Genomic DNA, 18,083 nt, shown 5'->3' with positions numbered 1-18,083 from the left:
AGAACACCAGGGTCAGTCTGGACATAAGCCAGTCCCACTGTCATCTGCAATCAGGGCTAAAGCGGCAACGTGAGAACCCACCTGTGACGTCCAGGTGGAAGGAGACCCTCTGGCCCCCGGCCTCGCAGCTGTACTCCCCGCTGTCCGCCTTCCCAGCCTGCTGCAGCACCAGCCGCCGGACGCAGCCCTTGGCCTCCACACGCACCTTCGAGCTCCCACTCAGCTTCTTGCCGTCCTTGTACCACGTCACCTCCGTCTGCGCCTGGGCCACCTCGCAGCTCAGCGTAGCACTGGCCCCCGCCTCGGCCTGCACCTCGCTGCGTGCCTGCTGCTCCTTGGCAAACACCACTGTGGGCTCTGCGGACAGGGAGGGACACATAGGGTCAATGATAACTCTAAGTCAGAGGGATGGCACTGGGGAAAGGATGACACACGGAGGCGGGAGCCCTGGAAACTCCTCCGGACCCTGCACCTGCTGTGTGGCCTGGAGCTGCCCCACTGCCTTGTCAGCGACAAGCAGCACATGCATCTGCACATTGACCACTGCCCACATGGCCCTTCCAAGTGGGGACTCTGTGAAAGACTCTCCGGAGCATATGGCCTCTAGGAGAGGGAACGCAGGGCCAGGAGACGTACACATGCACCTTCCCAGAAGACACAGAGTCTCCCTGGCAATTGTGAAGGGCATGTTGTCCCTGTAGTTCAGTGGAGTTCCCACAGCTCCCCTCCACCTTCTCTCTGAGTTGTCATCTGTTGGCACCCGGGGAAGAATGAGTTGTACCCCTGTGGCTGCCTTTTGCACTTTTAAACTTATAAAGTAGTGAACATTTTCTGATATTTTTAGTCATTAGTTTTCCTGGTCGTGATGTTGCTCTTCAACATTTGAGCCATTTTCAATATAATTGGCTTTCTCTTCATACTCATTTTAGGGGCTCGTTATATTTTAAATGCTAAAGCATAAAAGGTTATGTGTGCTGTAAAAATCTCTCCATCTATGTGTCTTGCCATTGCACTTTTTCATGGTGTCTTCTGATAAAATAAGATTCCTAATCTTAATATAAACAAATATATAAATTTGTCCTTTGCATTTATGTCCTGTTAACAAAGTCTGCCATCACCTTGAGGTCATGAAGTCATCTACACTTCTGCTAGAGTGTTACATGCCAAACTGAGGTCTCTAACCCACCTAGATTAATGTCTGCATTTGATGTGAGCAGTAGTTCCAATTTTATTTTATTTTTATATAGTTAATGAGCTCAGCATCATTTATAAAAAGACTTCCTATCTCTGCACCTGGCACTAGCAACATGGGAAAAAAACAAAAAGATGAAGGGTATATGCATAGAGCACTGCCGAGGGCAACATTTCATCCCTTTGGTCCATTACACATCTTCATTTGCACCACGTTGTCTTTATCACTGAAGCCCACTGATAAGCCTAGAACAACCAACGCTGTCACCCTGCTTATCTCCAGGACAGTACTTTGTACTCAATCCATCAGCATCCATCCCCATCAAAAGCCCTAGCTTCAATCTTTTGTAGGAATGAACAGCTCTGAGTCCCCAGAGCTTCTGTCTTCTCTAGATCTTCCTACTCTCTCTCAAAAACATGTAATAATTTTACCCACTTGACACCATTGGAATCAAATCTTATTTATTAGATCTGGAATTAGAAAATGGTATTGTTGAAGCTATTGTAAATCTTTTAAAATACCATCTTCCAAGTGTTTGCTGCTAGCATATGTATATGAAGTGTTTTCTGCATGTCGGTTTTTTTAACGTGGTAATCTTTCCCAAGTCTCTTACCAAGTCTAATCATTAATCTTTTGAATTTTCTGAATTGGTAACCATATTATCTGTAAATTCTACCTTTTTAAATTTTACATTTAATTAAATTTTAATTTAGTGTATCTTATTTTCCTCCTTATTGTGTTGTCCAATGTTGGACAAGAGTGGTGACAGAAAGCCTCTTACGATGTTTCTACTCCCAAAGTCACATCTTCTACTTTCAGTGATGTTAGCTGGTGTTTCCTGTAGCACCATTTTCCAAATTAAGGAAGAATGTCTTTATTTATGGTTTAAGAATTTTATATCATAAACTGATGCTAAGTTTTATTAAATACTTTTTTAGGAGACATGATGATAAATTTTATCGAACATTTTTATTCTGCCTTTGTTGAGATAATCACATTTTCTCTTTCAATATGCTGATATTATGCATTATTTTTATGTAATATATCTATCGTTAAACCGACTATGCATTCTTGGACTATGACTCCCATCGATGTGTACTGTCCTCTACTTATGTTGCACAATTTGGTTTATTAACATCTTGCGTAAGATTTTGGCCTTGATATTCATAAGAGATTGGCCTATAATTTTAATTCTGCATATTTCCTCATGAGTTTTGTTATCAACATTATGCTATCTACACAAAATGAGTTAGAGACGGTATATCCTTTGTCTATCATCTAGAAAAATCTCCACAAACATAGAACAATTTCTTCCCAGAATATTTGATATAATTTATCAGTAGAGCCACTGGTCTTAGGCCTTTCTCTATAAAAAGATTTATTACTGGTTCTGTTTCTTCAGAGCTTATAGGACTGTTAGAGTTTTCTACTTCCCCTTGTGTCTATTGTGATATAGTTTTCTAGAAATTAGCCACGTGTTACAATTTTTGAATTTTTTACATAAAAAAAATTGTCATGTTTTCTTTAAACAAAGTTCCTCAAAGACACAAAGCATGTTTTGGTATCATTCACACCCAGGAACCATGGACACAGACACGCAACACTGTTTTGTGTTGGCACCTCTGAGTGAATATGGGATTGCAGCCCGTCTCTATTTAACATAAGACTCTCTTAACAAAACAAACAACAAAAAAAAGTACATTTATTTTTCAGCCTTCTCTCTGAACCAACCAAGGAGGAACAGACAACTCACATGATATATTATGAAACGCTATGACGTAAGTGCCACTTGGCCAGTCAGGCTGCTGCCACAGGAGCTCACACCTGACAAAGCGTGCTGGTGTGGCACAAACTCCTTGTTCCACTCCATGTCTAATCTACACATCAGACTGCAAAGGGGTTCCACACAGAATGTTCTAACAGGACACACGTCCCCAAATGAGAGTCACCTGGTCTACTGCAGACCCAAAAGCCAAGCTATGAGGACTCAGGAAAAAAAGAGAAAACCAGACAGGTGCGGGGAACATACAAAACATTATTGTATGGAAACACCGCTCAAGAACATAAATGGCCCTTCTCCTTCCAAACACACCCTTCCAATCTAGCCACCCTTGGCCCAGTCATAGAAGGACAAATAGGCAGGGAGAGGACGGGAGATGCGAGAGCTGCAGAGAAAACTATGGAGGATCTAGCTGAACATCAGTCCCATCAACTCCAAAATATTCAGGTTTCCAAGAACCTACTTATGACATCCAGGCGGAAAGAGACCCTCTGGCCTCCGGTCTCACAGCTGTACTCCCTGCCATTGGTCTTCCCAGCCTGCTGCAGCACCAGCCGCCGGAGGGAGCCCTTGGCCTCCACGCGCACCTTCGAGCTCCCACTCAGCTACTTACGATCCTTGTACCACGTCACTTCTGTTTGTGCCTGGGCCACCTCGCAGCTCAGCATAGCGCTGGCCCCCACTTCAGCCTGCATCTCACTGCATGCCTGTTGCTCCTTGACAAACACCAGAGTGGGCTCTGGGGACAGGGAGGAACGCATGGGACAAGACACCATCTAAGTCAAAAGGACGACAATGGGGAAAGGAGCACACAGGGAGGCAGGAGCCCAGGAAACTCTTCCGGGCCCCGCACCAGCAGTGTGGCCTAGAGCAGCCCCACTACCTTGTCTGCAACAAGCAGCTCATTCACCTACACGCTGGCCATTGACCTGGGCAGGGGTCTTGGCATCTACACACACCTATATACCCTCACATACTGGTACAGTAACAACTACTGTGGTGGTATGTAGGAGTTGATGTGACACCGCAGCCACCCTTATACAAAGTTAAACACTCCTGAGAAAAGGAAAATAAAGTTAGTTCACAGACTTCTCCGTGAACCGGCCAGAAAGGCTCAGACACATAGTGATCAGCTGTAAATGCTGTGACGCCCAGATTTACCACAGACCCCTTCCTCATCGACCACGGATGACCTGTCACAGTTCCCTATTGCTTTCCAGTTCTAAACTCACAGATCACACTCCAGGGCAATGCTGGCACAGAGCACTCTAACCGAAGAGAAAAGGGAAACATGTTTGCCTTAAAGAGAATTCCAGAGAGAATGTGTGCATCGCAGGGGCTCTGCCACCATCTCTGCTCTTCACTGAGTTGGCACAGACACTGCAGTCAAACGTCCCTCTCTATTTTACTGCATATGGTGCCAAGAAAGCTTCCATATCGTCATGCCTGGAGGGAAGAGTTCCAGAACCCCTAAGCTTTGCCTACCCAAGTTCTGTCTTAGGAGCATCCCAAGTGTATCAGGTGGCTGAAATTTCCTCTTCTGCTTTAATGAATTTGGACAGCTCCTGATAGTGAGAACCCGCACATGGGGCTGAGTGAAGGCGGACATGCGGGAGCTGGTAGACCAGGTGAGGGACATCTGGTGTACCTCGGCCCAATACGCCAAGTAGGGGCAGAGTCCCAGACACCGAGGACCAACGGTAGTTGTAAGGAGGTGCTAGGGAAAGTGACCAAGTGCTGAATGTGGACACACCACGAAGACGTGCACGAAGGGCCCTCTCCCTTCTCTGTGCACCCTCCCATCCAAGGTCCCTGGGCTCAGCCGTGGGTATACAAATGGGAGGTGGGAGAATGGGGTATGTGAAGAGATGAGGTCTAGTGGCGAGAACCCCAGGGTCAGTCTGGACATAAGCCAGTCTCATTGTCATCTGCAATCAGGGCTAAAGCGGCAACATGAGAACCCACCTGTGACGTCCAGGTGGAAGGAGACCCTCTGGCCCCCGGCCTCGCAGCTGTACTCCCCGCTGTCCGCCTTCCCAGCCTGCTGCAGCACCAGCCGCCGGACGCAGCCCTTGGCCTCCACACGCACCTTCGAGCTCCCACTCAGCTTCTTGCCGTCCTTGTACCACGTCACCTCCGTCTGCGCCTGGGCCACCTCGCAGCTCAGCGTAGCACTGGCCCCCGCCTCGGCCTGCACCTCGCTGTGTGCCTGCTGCTCCTTGGCAAACACCACTGTGGGCTCTGCAGACAGGGAGGGACACACAGGGTCAATGATAACTCTAAGTCAGAGGGATGGCACTGGGGAAAGGATGACACAGGGAGGCGGGAGGCCTGGAAACTCCTCCGGACCCTGCACCTGCTGTGTGGCCTGGAGCTGCCCCACTACCTTGGCAGCTCAAGCAGCTCATTCATCTACACAACGACCACTGACCCGTGCAGGGGTCTTGGCATCTACACACACCTACAAACCCTCACACTCAGGTCCAGTAACATCTGCTGTGGTGGCACAGAGGAGTCAATGTGAGACCGCAGCTACCCTTATATAACGATAAACCCTCCTGAGAAAAGGAAAATAAAGTTAGTTCACAAACTCCTCTGTGAACTGGCCAGAGAGGCTGACACATGGTGACCAGCAGTAAATGCTGTGACATCTGGCCTCATTTACCACAGACCCTCCATCGACTGAGTGCGACCTGCAACACCTCCCTATTGCTTTCCAGTTCTAAACTCACAGATCACACTCCAGGGCATTGCTGACACAGAGCGCTCTAACTGAAGACAAAAGGGAAACACGTTTGCTTTGAAAAGAGAATTCCAGACAGAATGTGTGCATCGCAGGGGCTCTGCCACCATCTCTGCTCTTCGCTGAGTTGGCACAGACACTGCAGTCAAACGTCCCTCTCTATTTTGCTACATATGGTGCCGAGAAAGCTTCCATATCGTCATGCCTGGAGGGAAGAGTTCCAGAACCCCTAAATCTTGCCTACCCAAGTTCTGTCTTAGGAGCATCCCAAGTGTATCAGGTGGCTGAAATTTCCTCTTCTGCTTTAATGAATTTGGACAGCTCCTGACAGTGAGAACCCGCACATGGGGCTGAGTGAAGGTGGACATGCGGGAGCTGGTAGACCAGCCTCAGGTGAGGGACATCTGGTGTACCTCGGCCCAATACGCCAAGTAGGGGCAGAGTCCCAGACACCGAGGACCAACGGTAGTTGTAAGGAGGTGCTAGGGAAAGTGACCAAGTGCTGAATGTGGACACACCACGAAGACGTGCACGAAGGGCCCTCTCCCTTCTCTGTGCACCCCTCCCATCCAAGGTCCCTGGGCTCAGCCGTGGGTATACAAATGGGAGGTGGGAGAATGGGGTATGTGAAGAGATGAGGTCTAGTGGAGAGAACACCAGGGTCAGTCTGGACATAAGCCAGTCTCATTGTCATCTGCAATCAGGGCTAAAGCGGCAACGTGAGAACCCACCTGTGACGTCCAGGTGGAAGGAGACCCTCTGGCCCCCGGCCTCGCAGCTGTACTCCCCGCTGTCCGCCTTCCCAGCCTGCTGCAGCACCAGCCGCCGGACGCAGCCCTTGGCCTCCACACGCACCTTCGAGCTCCCACTCAGCTTCTTGCCGTCCTTGTACCACGTCACCTCCGTCTGCGCCTGGGCCACCTCGCAGCTCAGCGTAGCACTGGCACCTGCCTCGGCCTGCACCTCGCTGCGTGCCTGCTGCTCCTTGGCAAACACCACTGTGGGCTCTGCGGACAGGGTCAGAGATACCCTCTAAGTAAGAAGGACAGCACAAGAGGGGACACTGCACAGGGAGACAGGAAGTCTGGAAACTCCCCTGAGCCCTGCACCAGATGGCGGCCTGGAGCAGCCCCACTGTCTTGTCAGTGACAGGCAGCACATTCACCTGCCTACCATTCACTGCCCACGTGGCCTTTCCAGGTGGGGACACTGGGAACAACTCTCTGGAGCATACACCTTCTAGGAGAGAGACCATGGGTACAGGAGGCATGCACAGATGCCTTCCCAGAGGACAGAGTCTCCCCCCTGATTTTGCGGGGCTTATTGTCATGGTAGTGCAGAGGTGTTCAGAGATTCCCCTTCTGCTGCTCTCATGCTGTCACCTGTTGGCACCCAGGGGCTTGTACCCCCTGTAGTGGTCGATCGTATGATCCTGATGACCCAAAAAGTGGGGCAACTACTCCAACCTTCTTGGCCATTGCTGTTCGCCTCTCTGTGGTGTCACTGCTCAGTCTTTTGCCTGATTTGCAATAGCATTATCTGTCTTCCTTCTTATTCATTTTCAGACCGTTATGTGTAAAGGCTAGAGATTTGACAACTAAGTATCTTGTAAATATCTTAACTATCTGTACAGGTTAGTTTTTGATTCCCCTGGTATCTTTGGAAAAATCACAGTTCTGTTTTAATGCAGTCAAATATAGAAACTTGTCTCATTGTTTTGTTTTAGAAGTATCTCCTTACTCTAAAGTCATTAAATAATCCATCCCATCCTCTGAGGGGTTTGTGGGTTCACCTTTTACACTGTGGTGTCTCACCTACCCGGAGTTCATTTTGAAGTGTGGTGGAAGTTTCCTATCCAGTTGACCTTTGAACAACATGGGTTTGAAGTGCAAGGGTAGACTTATATGACGCTATTTTTACAATAAATACACTGTCAGCCTTTCATATCCCCAGCTTTCACATTTGCACATTCAACCGACAATGATCAAAAATAGGATTTTTGATCTGCAGCTGGGAATCTGCAGATGGAAAAGACAAACTTAAGTAATACGTGCATTTTCAAGTGCATGAGGGTTGGCATCCCTAACGCCCATGTTGTTTAAGGGTCAACTGTGTATATATTTTTGATGATTAAATGTTGAAATCACCACTTATTAAAAAAATGATCCTTTCTTCACTGTCTACACGAGCTAGATGTTGAAAAACAAGCAGGGGCCGTTCAGTGCCCTGCTAGCGAGCTCACGATTCTCTTCCTTTGATTTAATCTCTGTTCCTAGGCTGTGACCCCATTATCTTTATTACTGTAGCATTCTGACAATTCTCAATATCTTATAGATACGTGTTCACACCTAGATCTTCTTGCTTGGACTCTGGAATCTGCTTCTCCATTTTCAGCCCCCCAAAGAAAAACATTTGTTGATCAGACATGAACATATGTGAGTCTTCCACAGACTTCCAACCATTTCTTCAGATCTTCTTTACCATCTCTCAAAAATGTTTAACAATTTTCCTCCACTGATATCATAAACAGCTTTATTAAACTGGGAACTAGAAATGTGATACATTTCATGCTATTCTAAATCTTTTAAAAGTTCATTTTCCAACTGTGTTAATAGTACGTGGACATAAAAAAGATTTTGCTCATTGATTTTTTACACAGTACCTTTTCTAAACTCTTATTAATTCCAATAATTAATCTTTAAGATTTTCTGCATCAGGATTCATATCATCTGTGAATTCCACTTATTTTTCCCATTTTTATAACTCACATTATTTTCCCCCTTCCTCTGTGGTAAAAAGGCACACAGAGATGGTGACAGTGACCTCATGTGTTGTTCTCTGTCTCAAAGGCAAAATTTTCAAGGTTCTTGCTAAGTATGCAGTTACCTGATGCCTTCTGTAGTACTATTTATCAAATTAAAGATAGACAATCTTATTTATAGATTGTTAAGAATTTTATGACATGAGTTGATGCTAAATTTTATCAAACGTTAGTTCTGAATTTATAACATTGAATTTTATCATGGTTTTAGTCTGCATTTATTGAGATAATCACATCATTTTTTTTATTCAATCTGATAGTGTCATGCTTTATACTGATCTCCTCATGTTTCTAAAGGTAAATCAGCTCTGCATTCTGGCACCACAACCTCCATCGCAGTGTATATCTTTTTGATATATTGCTGAACTCAGCTTGCTAATATTTGTCTAACATTTTGCCTTGATACTTATAGTAGAGCTGCCTGTAATTTTAACTCTTGTTTCATTCCTTGCCATATTTTGATATCCATATTATATTATCTACAGAACACAATCTGAAGACTGTATTTCTTTCAATCTCTAGAAAAATCTCCACAAACAGGGAACAACTTCTTTCTTGAACATTCATGTAATTTACCAGTAGAGCCACTGGGATTAAATTTTTCTCTCTGAAAAGGTTATTGATTATGGTCCTATTATTTAAAAGATTGTAGGAAATAAAAAATGCTTTAAAAAAGATTATAGGACTATTAGAGGTATTTAATTCTTTTGTGTCACTTATGGTATAATTTTGTAAGAACTGGCAAAATTGTTCAAACTTTTCAAATTTATTATCATAAAACAATTTGTCATATCCTCTTACAATAATGTTTGACAAAAATCAGGGTGAGTTTTTGTGTATATACACACCCATTATATCCTGACATAATACCAAACTGTTATGCGCTGGCACCTGGGCTCATTGTAGGTTGTCAGCTACTGCTTTCTGACATTAACATCCTCTTAATGAAAGGAAAATAAATTTAGTTATTGGATTTCCCTAGGAACCATCCAGGGAGGAACAGACACACTAACCATTATGGAAAATCCATGAAAAAAATACTGTTTTATGAGACAGTGGTGGGTGCTACCAGAGGAATTCAAAATTAACAGTGTGAAGTGATGTAGTATCAGATATATACTTTTTTCCATTTCTGAATTTACAAATCAAACTTAAATGAGAATGCTGACATAAAATGTTTTAACTGAAAACAAAGGGAAACAAATATTACAACAAAATATGGATCTAGATTTGGTATATGGAGTGAAAAGAGGAACAAGTCTCCCTGAACACCTAAAACTATAATATACCAAATTTTAGTTTTGAGATAATTACAGGTATGATTAAGTAGCCAAAATTACCCCTTTAATTTCGTTCAATGAAATTCCAACAGCTGTCCCTAGCAAGAACCCTCACATGAGCTAAAGACAGGATATGGAAACTACTAAACATTTAATCGAAGCATGTCCACATATTGCAGACAAGAGACGGCTAGTCTAACTCAAACCCCAGCCACCAGATACAGCCAGAGTCCTGAATACCAGGGAGCACCAGAAGGATTCAGGGAAGCTGCTGGGAACATGTAATAAAGCATTACTGCGTGGAAACACCACTAGGAGTGAATGAGAAGGACTCTCTCCCTTCCTCACACACGATCCCCATCAAATTCTCTTGGCTCAGCCACACGTATGAAAATAGTAGTGGAAAAATGAGAAACTTGAAGTTATGAAGGCTAATGGAAAGAGCACAAGGGTCCACTGGGGCTATTAGTCACATCATCACCTGAAAACGAAGCTACCTGAAAACAAAGGTAAAGAAGCACCCAGAGAACACACCTGTGACATCCAGGTGGAAGGAGACCCTCTGGCCCCCGGCCTCGCAGCTGTACTCCCCGCTGTCCGCCTTCCCAGCCTGCTGCAGCACCAGCCGCCGGACGCAGCCCTTGGCCTCCACACGCACCTTCGAGCTCCCACTCAGCTTCTTGCCGTCCTTGTACCACGTCACCTCCGTCTGCGCCTGGGCCACCTCGCAGCTCAGCAGTAGCACCTGGCCCCCGCCTCGGCCTGCACCTCGCTGCGTGCCTGCTGCTCCTTGGCAAACACCACTGTGGGCTCTGCGGACAGGGAGGGACACACAGGGTCAATGATAACTCTAAGTCAGAGGGATGGCACTGGGGAAAGGATGACACACGGAGGCGGGAGCCCTGGAAACTCCTCCGGACCCTGCACCTGCTGTGTGGCCTGGAGCTGCCCCACTACCTTGGCAGCTCAAGCAGCTCATTCATCTACACAACGACCACTGACCCGTGCAGGGGTCTTGGCATCTACACACACCTACAAACCCTCACACTCAGGTGCAGTAACATCTGCTGTGGTGGCACAGAGGAGTCAATGTGAGACCGCAGCTACCCTTATATAATGATAAACCCTCCTGAGAAAAGGAAAATAAAGTTAGTACACAAACTTCTCTGTGAACTGGCCAGAGAGGCTGACACACAGTGAGTGACCAGCAGTAAATGCTGTGACATCTGGCCTCATTTACCACAGACTCTCCATCGACCGAGTGCGACCTGCAACACCTCCCTATTGCTTTCCAGTTCTAAACTCACAGATCACACACCAGGGCAATGCTGGCACAGAGCGCTCTAACTGAAGACAAAAGGGAAACACGTTTGCTTTGAAAAGAGAATTCCCAGTCAGAATGTGCGCATCGCAGGGGCTCTGCCACCATCTCTGCTCTTCACTGAGTTGGCACAGACACTGCAATCAAACATCCCTCTCTATTTTGCTACATATGGTGCCGAGAAAGCTTCCGTATCATCATGCCTGGAGGGAAGAGTCCCAGAACCCCTAAATCTTGCCTACCCAAGTTTTGTCTTGGGAGCATCCCAAGCGTATCAGGTGGCTGAAATTTCCTCTTCTGCTTTAATGAATTTGGACAGTTCCTGACAGTGAGAACCCGCACATGGGGCTGAGTGAAGGCGGACATGCAGGAGCAGGTAGGCCAGCCTCAGGTGAGGGACATCTGGTGTACCTCGGCCCAATACGCCAAGTAGAGGCAGAGTCCCAGACACCGAGGACTAACGGTAGTTGTAAGGAGGTGCTAGGGAAAGTGACCAAGTGCTGAATGTGGACACACCACGAAGACGTGCACGAAGGGCCCTCTCCCTTCTCTGTGCACCCCTCCCATCCAAGGTCCCTGGGCTCAGCCGTGGGTATACAAATGGGAGGTGGGAGAATGGGGTATGTGAAGAGATGAGGTCTAGTGGAGAGAACACCAGGGTCAGTCTGGACATAAGCCAGTCTCATTGTCATCTGCAATCAGGGCTAAAGCGGCAACATGAGAACCCACCTGTGACGTCCAGGTGGAAGGAGACCCTCTGGCCCCCGGCCTCGCAGCTGTACTCCCCGCTGTCCGCCTTCCCAGCCTGCTGCAGCACCAGCCGCCGGACGCAGCCCTTGGCCTCCACACGCACCTTCGAGCTCCCACTCAGCTTCTTGCCGTCCTTGTACCACGTCACCTCCGTCTGCGCCTGGGCCACCTCGCAGCTCAGCGTAGCACTGGCACCCGCCTCGGCCTGCACCTCGCTGCGTGCCTGCTGCTCCTTGGCAAACACCACTGTGGGCTCTGCAGACAGGGAGGGACACATAGGGTCAATGATAACTCTAGTCAGGAGAACGGCACTGGGAAAGGATGACACACGGAGGTGGGAGGCCTGGAAACTCCTCCGGACCCTGCACCTGCTGTGTGGCCTGGAGCTGCCCCACTGCCTTGTCAGCGACAAGCAGCACATGCATCTGCACATTGACCACTGCCCACATGGCCCTTCCAAGTGGGGACTCTGTGAAAGACTCTCCGGAGCATATGGCCTCTAGGAGAGGGAACGCAGGGCCAGGAGACGTACATATGCACCTTCCCAGAAGACACAGAGTCTCCCTGGCAATTGTGAAGGGCATGTTGTCCCTGTAGTTCAGTGGAGTTCCCACAGCTCCCCTCCACCTTCTCTCTGAGTTGTCATCTGTTGGCACCCGGGGAAGAATGAGTTGTACCCCTGTGGCTGCCTTTTGCACTTTTAAACTTATAAAGTAGTGAACATTTTCTGATATTTTTAGTCATTAGTTTTCCTGGTCGTGATGTTGCTCTTCAACATTTGAGCCATTTTCAATATAATTGGCTTTCTCTTCATACTCATTTTAGGGGCTCGTTATATTTTAAATGCTAAAGCATAAAAGGTTATGTGTGCTGTAAAAATCTCTCCATCTATGTGTCTTGCCATTGCACTTTTTCATGGTGTCTTCTGATAAAATAAGATTTCTAATCTTAATATAAACAAATATATAAATTTGTCCTTTGCATTTATGTCCTGTTAACAAAGTCTGCCATCACCTTGAGGTCATGAAGTCATCTACACTTCTGCTAGAGTGTTACATGCCAAACTGAGGTCTCTAACCCACCTAGATTAATGTCTGCATTTGATGTGAGCAGTAGTTCCAATTTTATTTTATTTTTATATAGTTAATGAGCTCAGCATCATTTATAAAAAGACTTCCTATCTCTGCACCTGGCACTAGCAACATGGGAAAAAAACAAAAAGATGAAGGGTATATGCATAGAGCACTGCCGAGGGCAACATTTCATCCCTTTGGTCCATTACACATCTTCATTTGCACCACGTTGTCTTTATCACTGAAGCCCACTGATAAGCCTAGAACAACCAACGCTGTCACCCTGCTTATCTCCAGGACAGTACTTTGTACTCAATCCATCAGCATCCATCCCCATCAAAAGCCCTAGCTTCAATCTTTTGTAGGAATGAACAGCTCTGAGTCCCCAGAGCTTCTGTCTTCTCTAGATCTTCCTACTCTCTCTCAAAAACATGTAATAATTTTACCCACTTGACACCATTGGAATCAAATCTTATTTATTAGATCTGGAATTAGAAAATGGTATTGTTGAAGCTATTGTAAATCTTTTAAAATACCATCTTCCAAGTGTTTGCTGCTAGCATATGTATATGAAGTGTTTTCTGCATGTCGGTTTTTTTAACGTGGTAATCTTTCCCAAGTCTCTTACCAAGTCTAATCATTAATCTTTTGAATTTTCTGAATTGGTAACCATATTATCTGTAAATTCTACCTTTTTAAATTTTACATTTAATTAAATTTTAATTTAGTGTATCTTATTTTCCTCCTTATTGTGTTGTCCAATGTTGGACAAGAGTGGTGACAGAAAGCCTCTTACGATGTTTCTACTCCCAAAGTCACATCTTCTACTTTCAGTGATGTTAGCTGGTGTTTCCTGTAGCACCATTTTCCAAATTAAGGAAGAATGTCTTTATTTATAGTTTAAGAATTTTATATCATAAACTGATGCTAAGTTTTATTAAATACTTTTTTAGGAGACATGATGATAAATTTTATCGAACATTTTTATTCTGCCTTTGTTGAGATAATCACATTTTCTCTTTCAATATGCTGATATTATGCATTATTTTTATGTAATACATCTATCGTTAAACCGACTATGCATTCTTGGACTATGACTCCCATCGATGTGTACTGTCCTCTACTTATGTTGCACCATTTCGTTTATTAACATCTTGCGTAAGATTTTGGCCTTGATATTCATAGAGATTGGCCTATAATTTTAATTCTGCATATTTCCTCATGAGTTTTGTTATCAGACATTATGCTATCTACACAAAATGAGTTAGAGACTGGTATATCCTTTGTCTATCATCTAGAAAAATCTCCTACAAACATAGAATAATTTCTTCCCAGAATATTTGATATAATTTATCAGTAGAGCCACTGGTCTTAGGCCTTTCTCTATAAAAAGATTTATTACTGGTTCTGTTTCTTCAGAGCTTATAGGACTGTTAGAGTTTTCTATTTCCCCTTGTGTCTATTGTGATATAGTTTTCTAGAAATTAGCCACGTGTTACAATTTTTGAATTTTTTACATAAAAAAATTGTCATGTTTTCTTTAAACAAAGTTCCTCAAAGACACAAAGCATGTTTTGGTATCATTCACACCCAGGAACCATGGACACAGACACGCAACACTGTTTTGTGTTGGCACCTCTGAGTGAATATGGGATTGCAGCCCGTCTCTATTTAACATAAGACTCTCTTAACAAAACAAACAACAAAAAAAAGTACATTTATTTTTCAGCCTTCTCTCTGAACCAACCAAGGAGGAACAGACAACTCACATGATATATTATGAAACGCTTATGACGTAAGTGCCACTTGGCCAGTCAGGCTGCTGCCACAGGAGCTCACACCTGACAAAGCGTGCTGGTGTGGCACAAACTCCTTGTTCCACTCCATGTCTAATCTACACATCAGACTGCAAAGGGGTTCCACACAGAATGTTCTAACAGGACACACGTCCCCAAATGAGAGTCACCTGGTCTACTGCAGACCCAAAAGCCAAGCTATGAGGACTCAGGAAAAAAAGAGAAAACCAGACAGGTGCGGGGAACATACAAAACATTATTGTATGGAAACACCGCTCAAGAACATAAATGGCCCTTCTCCTTCCAAACACACCCTTCCAATCTAGCCACCCTTGGCCCAGTCATAGAAGGACAAATAGGCAGGGAGAGGACGGGAGATGCGAGAGCTGCAGAGAAAACTATGGAGGATCTAGCTGAACATCAGTCCCATCAACTCCAAAATATTCAGGTTTCCAAGAACCTACTTATGACATCCAGGCGGAAAGAGACCCTCTGGCCTCCGGTCTCACAGCTGTACTCCCTGCCATTGGTCTTCCCAGCCTGCTGCAGCACCAGCCGCCGGAGGGAGCCCTTGGCCTCCACGCGCACCTTCGAGCTCCCACTCAGCTACTTACGATCCTTGTACCACGTCACTTCTGTTTGTGCCTGGGCCACCTCGCAGCTCAGCATAGCGCTGGCCCCCACTTCAGCCTGCATCTCACTGCGTGCCTGTTGCTCCTTGACAAACACCAGTGTGGGCTCTGGGGACAGGGAGGAACGCATGGGACAAGACACCATCTAAGTCAAAAGGACGACAATGGGGAAAGGAGCACACAGGGAGGCAGGAGCCCAGGAAACTCTTCCGGGCCCCGCACCAGCAGTGTGGCCTAGAGCAGCCCCACTACCTTGTCTGCAACAAGCAGCTCATTCACCTACACGCTGGCCATTGACCTGGGCAGGGGTCTTGGCATCTACACACACCTACAAACCCTCACATACTGGTACAATAAACAACTACTGTGGTGGTATGTAGGAGTTGATGTGACACTGCAGCCACCCTTATACAAAGTTAAACACTCCTGAGAAAAGGAAAATAAAGTTAGTTCACAGACTTCTCCGTGAACCGGCCAGAAAGGCTCAGACACATAGTGATCAGCTGTAAATGCTGTGACGCCCAGATTTACCACAGACCCCTTCCTCATCGACCACGGATGACCTGTCACAGTTCCCTATTGCTTTCCAGTTCTAAACTCACAGATCACACTCCAGGGCAATGCTGGCACAGAGCACTCTAACCGAAGAGAAAAGGGAAACACGTTTGCCTTAAAAAGAGAATTCCAGACAGAATGTGCGCATCGCAGGGGCTCTGCCACCATCTCTGCTCTTCACTGAGTTGGCACAGACACTGCAGTCAAACGTCCCTCTCTATTTTGCTACATATGGTGCCGAGAAAGCTTCCATATTGTCGTGCCTGGAGGGAAGAGTTCCAGAACCCCTAAGCCTTGCCTACCCAAATTCTGTCTTAGGAGCATCCCAAGTGTATCAGGTGGCTGAAATTTCCTCTTCTGCTTTAATGAATTTGGACAGCTCCTGATAGTGAGAACCCGCCCATGGGGCTGAGTGAAGGCGGACATGCAGGAGCAGGTAGGCCAGCCTCAGGTGAGGGACATCTGGTGTACCTCGGCCCAAAACGCCAAGTAGGGGCAGACTCCCAGACACCGAGGACCAACGGTAGTTGTAAGGAGGTGCTAGGGAAAGTGACCAAGTGCTGAATGTGGACACACCACGAAGACGTGCACGAAGGGCCCTCTCCCTTCTCTGTGCACCCCTCCCATCCAAGGTCCCTGCGCTCAGCCGTGGGTATACAAATGGGAGGTGGGAGAATGGGGTATGTGAAGAGATGAGGTCTAGAGGAGAGAACCCCAGGGTCAGTCTGGACATAAGCCAGTCCCACTGTCATCTGCAATCAGGGCTAAAGAGGCAACATGAGAACCCACCTGTGACGTCCAGGTGGAAGGAGACCCTCTGGCCCCCGGCCTCGCAGCTGTACTCCCCGCTGTCCGCCTTCCCAGCCTGCTGCAGCAGCACAGCCGTCGGACACAGCCCTTGGCCTCCACACGCACCTTCGAGCTCCCACTCAGCTTCTTGCCGTCCTTGTACCACGTCACCCTCCGTCTGCGCCTGGGCCACCTCGCAGCTCAGCGTAGCACTGGCCCCCGCCTCGGCCTGCACCTCGCTGTGTGCCTGCTGCTCCTTGGCAAACACCACTGTGGGCTCTGCAGACAGGGAGGGACACACAGGGTCAATGGTAACTCTACGTTAGGGGGATGGCACTGGGGAAAGGATGACACAGGGAGGTCGGAAGCCTGGAAACTCCTCCGGACCCTGCACCTGCTGTGTGGCCTGGAGCTGCCCCACTACCTTGGCAGCTCAAGCAGCTCATTCATCTACACAACGACCACTGACCCGTGCAGGGTCTTGGCATCTATACACACCTACAAACCCTCACACTCAGGTGCAGTAACATCTGCTGTGGTGGCACGGAGGAGTCAATGTGAGACCACAGCTACCCTTACATAAAGTTAAACCCTCCTGAGAAAAGGAAAATAAAGTTAGTTCACAAACTCCTCTGTGAAACTGGCCAGAGAGGCTGACACATGGTGACCAGCAGTAAATGCTCTGTGACAACTGGCCTCATTTACCACAGACACCTCCATCGAACGAGTGCGACCTGCAACACCTCCCTATTGCTTTTCCAGTTCTAAACTCACAGATCACATCTCCAGGGCAATCTGCACGAGCGCTCTAACCGAAGACAAAAGGGAAAAACACGTTTGCTTTGAAAAGAGAATTCCAGACAGAATGTGGCGCATCGCAGGGGCTCTGCCACCATCTCTGCTCTTCATGAGTTGGCACAGACACTGCAGTCAAACGTCCCTCTCTATTTTACTACATATGGTGCCGAGAAAGCTTCCGTATCATCATGCCTGGAGGGAAGAGTTCCAGAACCCCTAAACCTTGCCTACCCAAGTTCTGTCTTGGGAGCATCCCAAGCGTATCAGGTGGCTGAAATTTCCTCTTCTGCTTTAATGAACTTTGGACAGCTCCCTGATAGTGAGAACCCTGCACATGGGGCTGAGTGAAGATGGACATGCGGGGGAACAGGTAGAGTCCAGCCTCAGTTGAGGGACATCTGGTGTACCTCGGCCCAAATACGCCAAGTAGGGGCAGAGTCCCATGACACCGAGAGGACCTAACTGGTAGTTTGTAAGGAGGTGCTGATAGGGAAAGTGACCAAGTGCTGAATGTGGGCACACACCCGAAGACATGCACGAAGGGCCCTCATCC

At 46.9% G+C, this 18,083-nt stretch overlaps 1 protein-coding gene across 1 annotated transcript in view; it reads right to left on the bottom strand.

The window, feature by feature from the left end:
• OBSCN (obscurin, cytoskeletal calmodulin and titin-interacting RhoGEF) overlaps positions 1-18,083 on the bottom strand; it is a 176,250-nt gene that overhangs the window by 98,075 nt on the left and 60,092 nt on the right. The window contains 4 exon segments of the mRNA XM_036225074.1: positions 82-357; positions 4,938-5,213; positions 6,447-6,722; positions 11,867-12,142. Coding sequence (XP_036080967.1) covers positions 82-357; positions 4,938-5,213; positions 6,447-6,722; positions 11,867-12,142 — 1,104 coding nt within the window.

Source organism: Rousettus aegyptiacus, unplaced genomic scaffold (genome assembly GCF_014176215.1).
Source record: "Rousettus aegyptiacus isolate mRouAeg1 unplaced genomic scaffold, mRouAeg1.p scaffold_m13_p_7, whole genome shotgun sequence".
Classification (NCBI taxonomy): Eukaryota; Metazoa; Chordata; class Mammalia; order Chiroptera; family Pteropodidae; genus Rousettus; species Rousettus aegyptiacus.
Note: the sequence above shows the minus strand (reverse complement) of the source record. Positions and strands in the feature narration are given on the sequence as shown.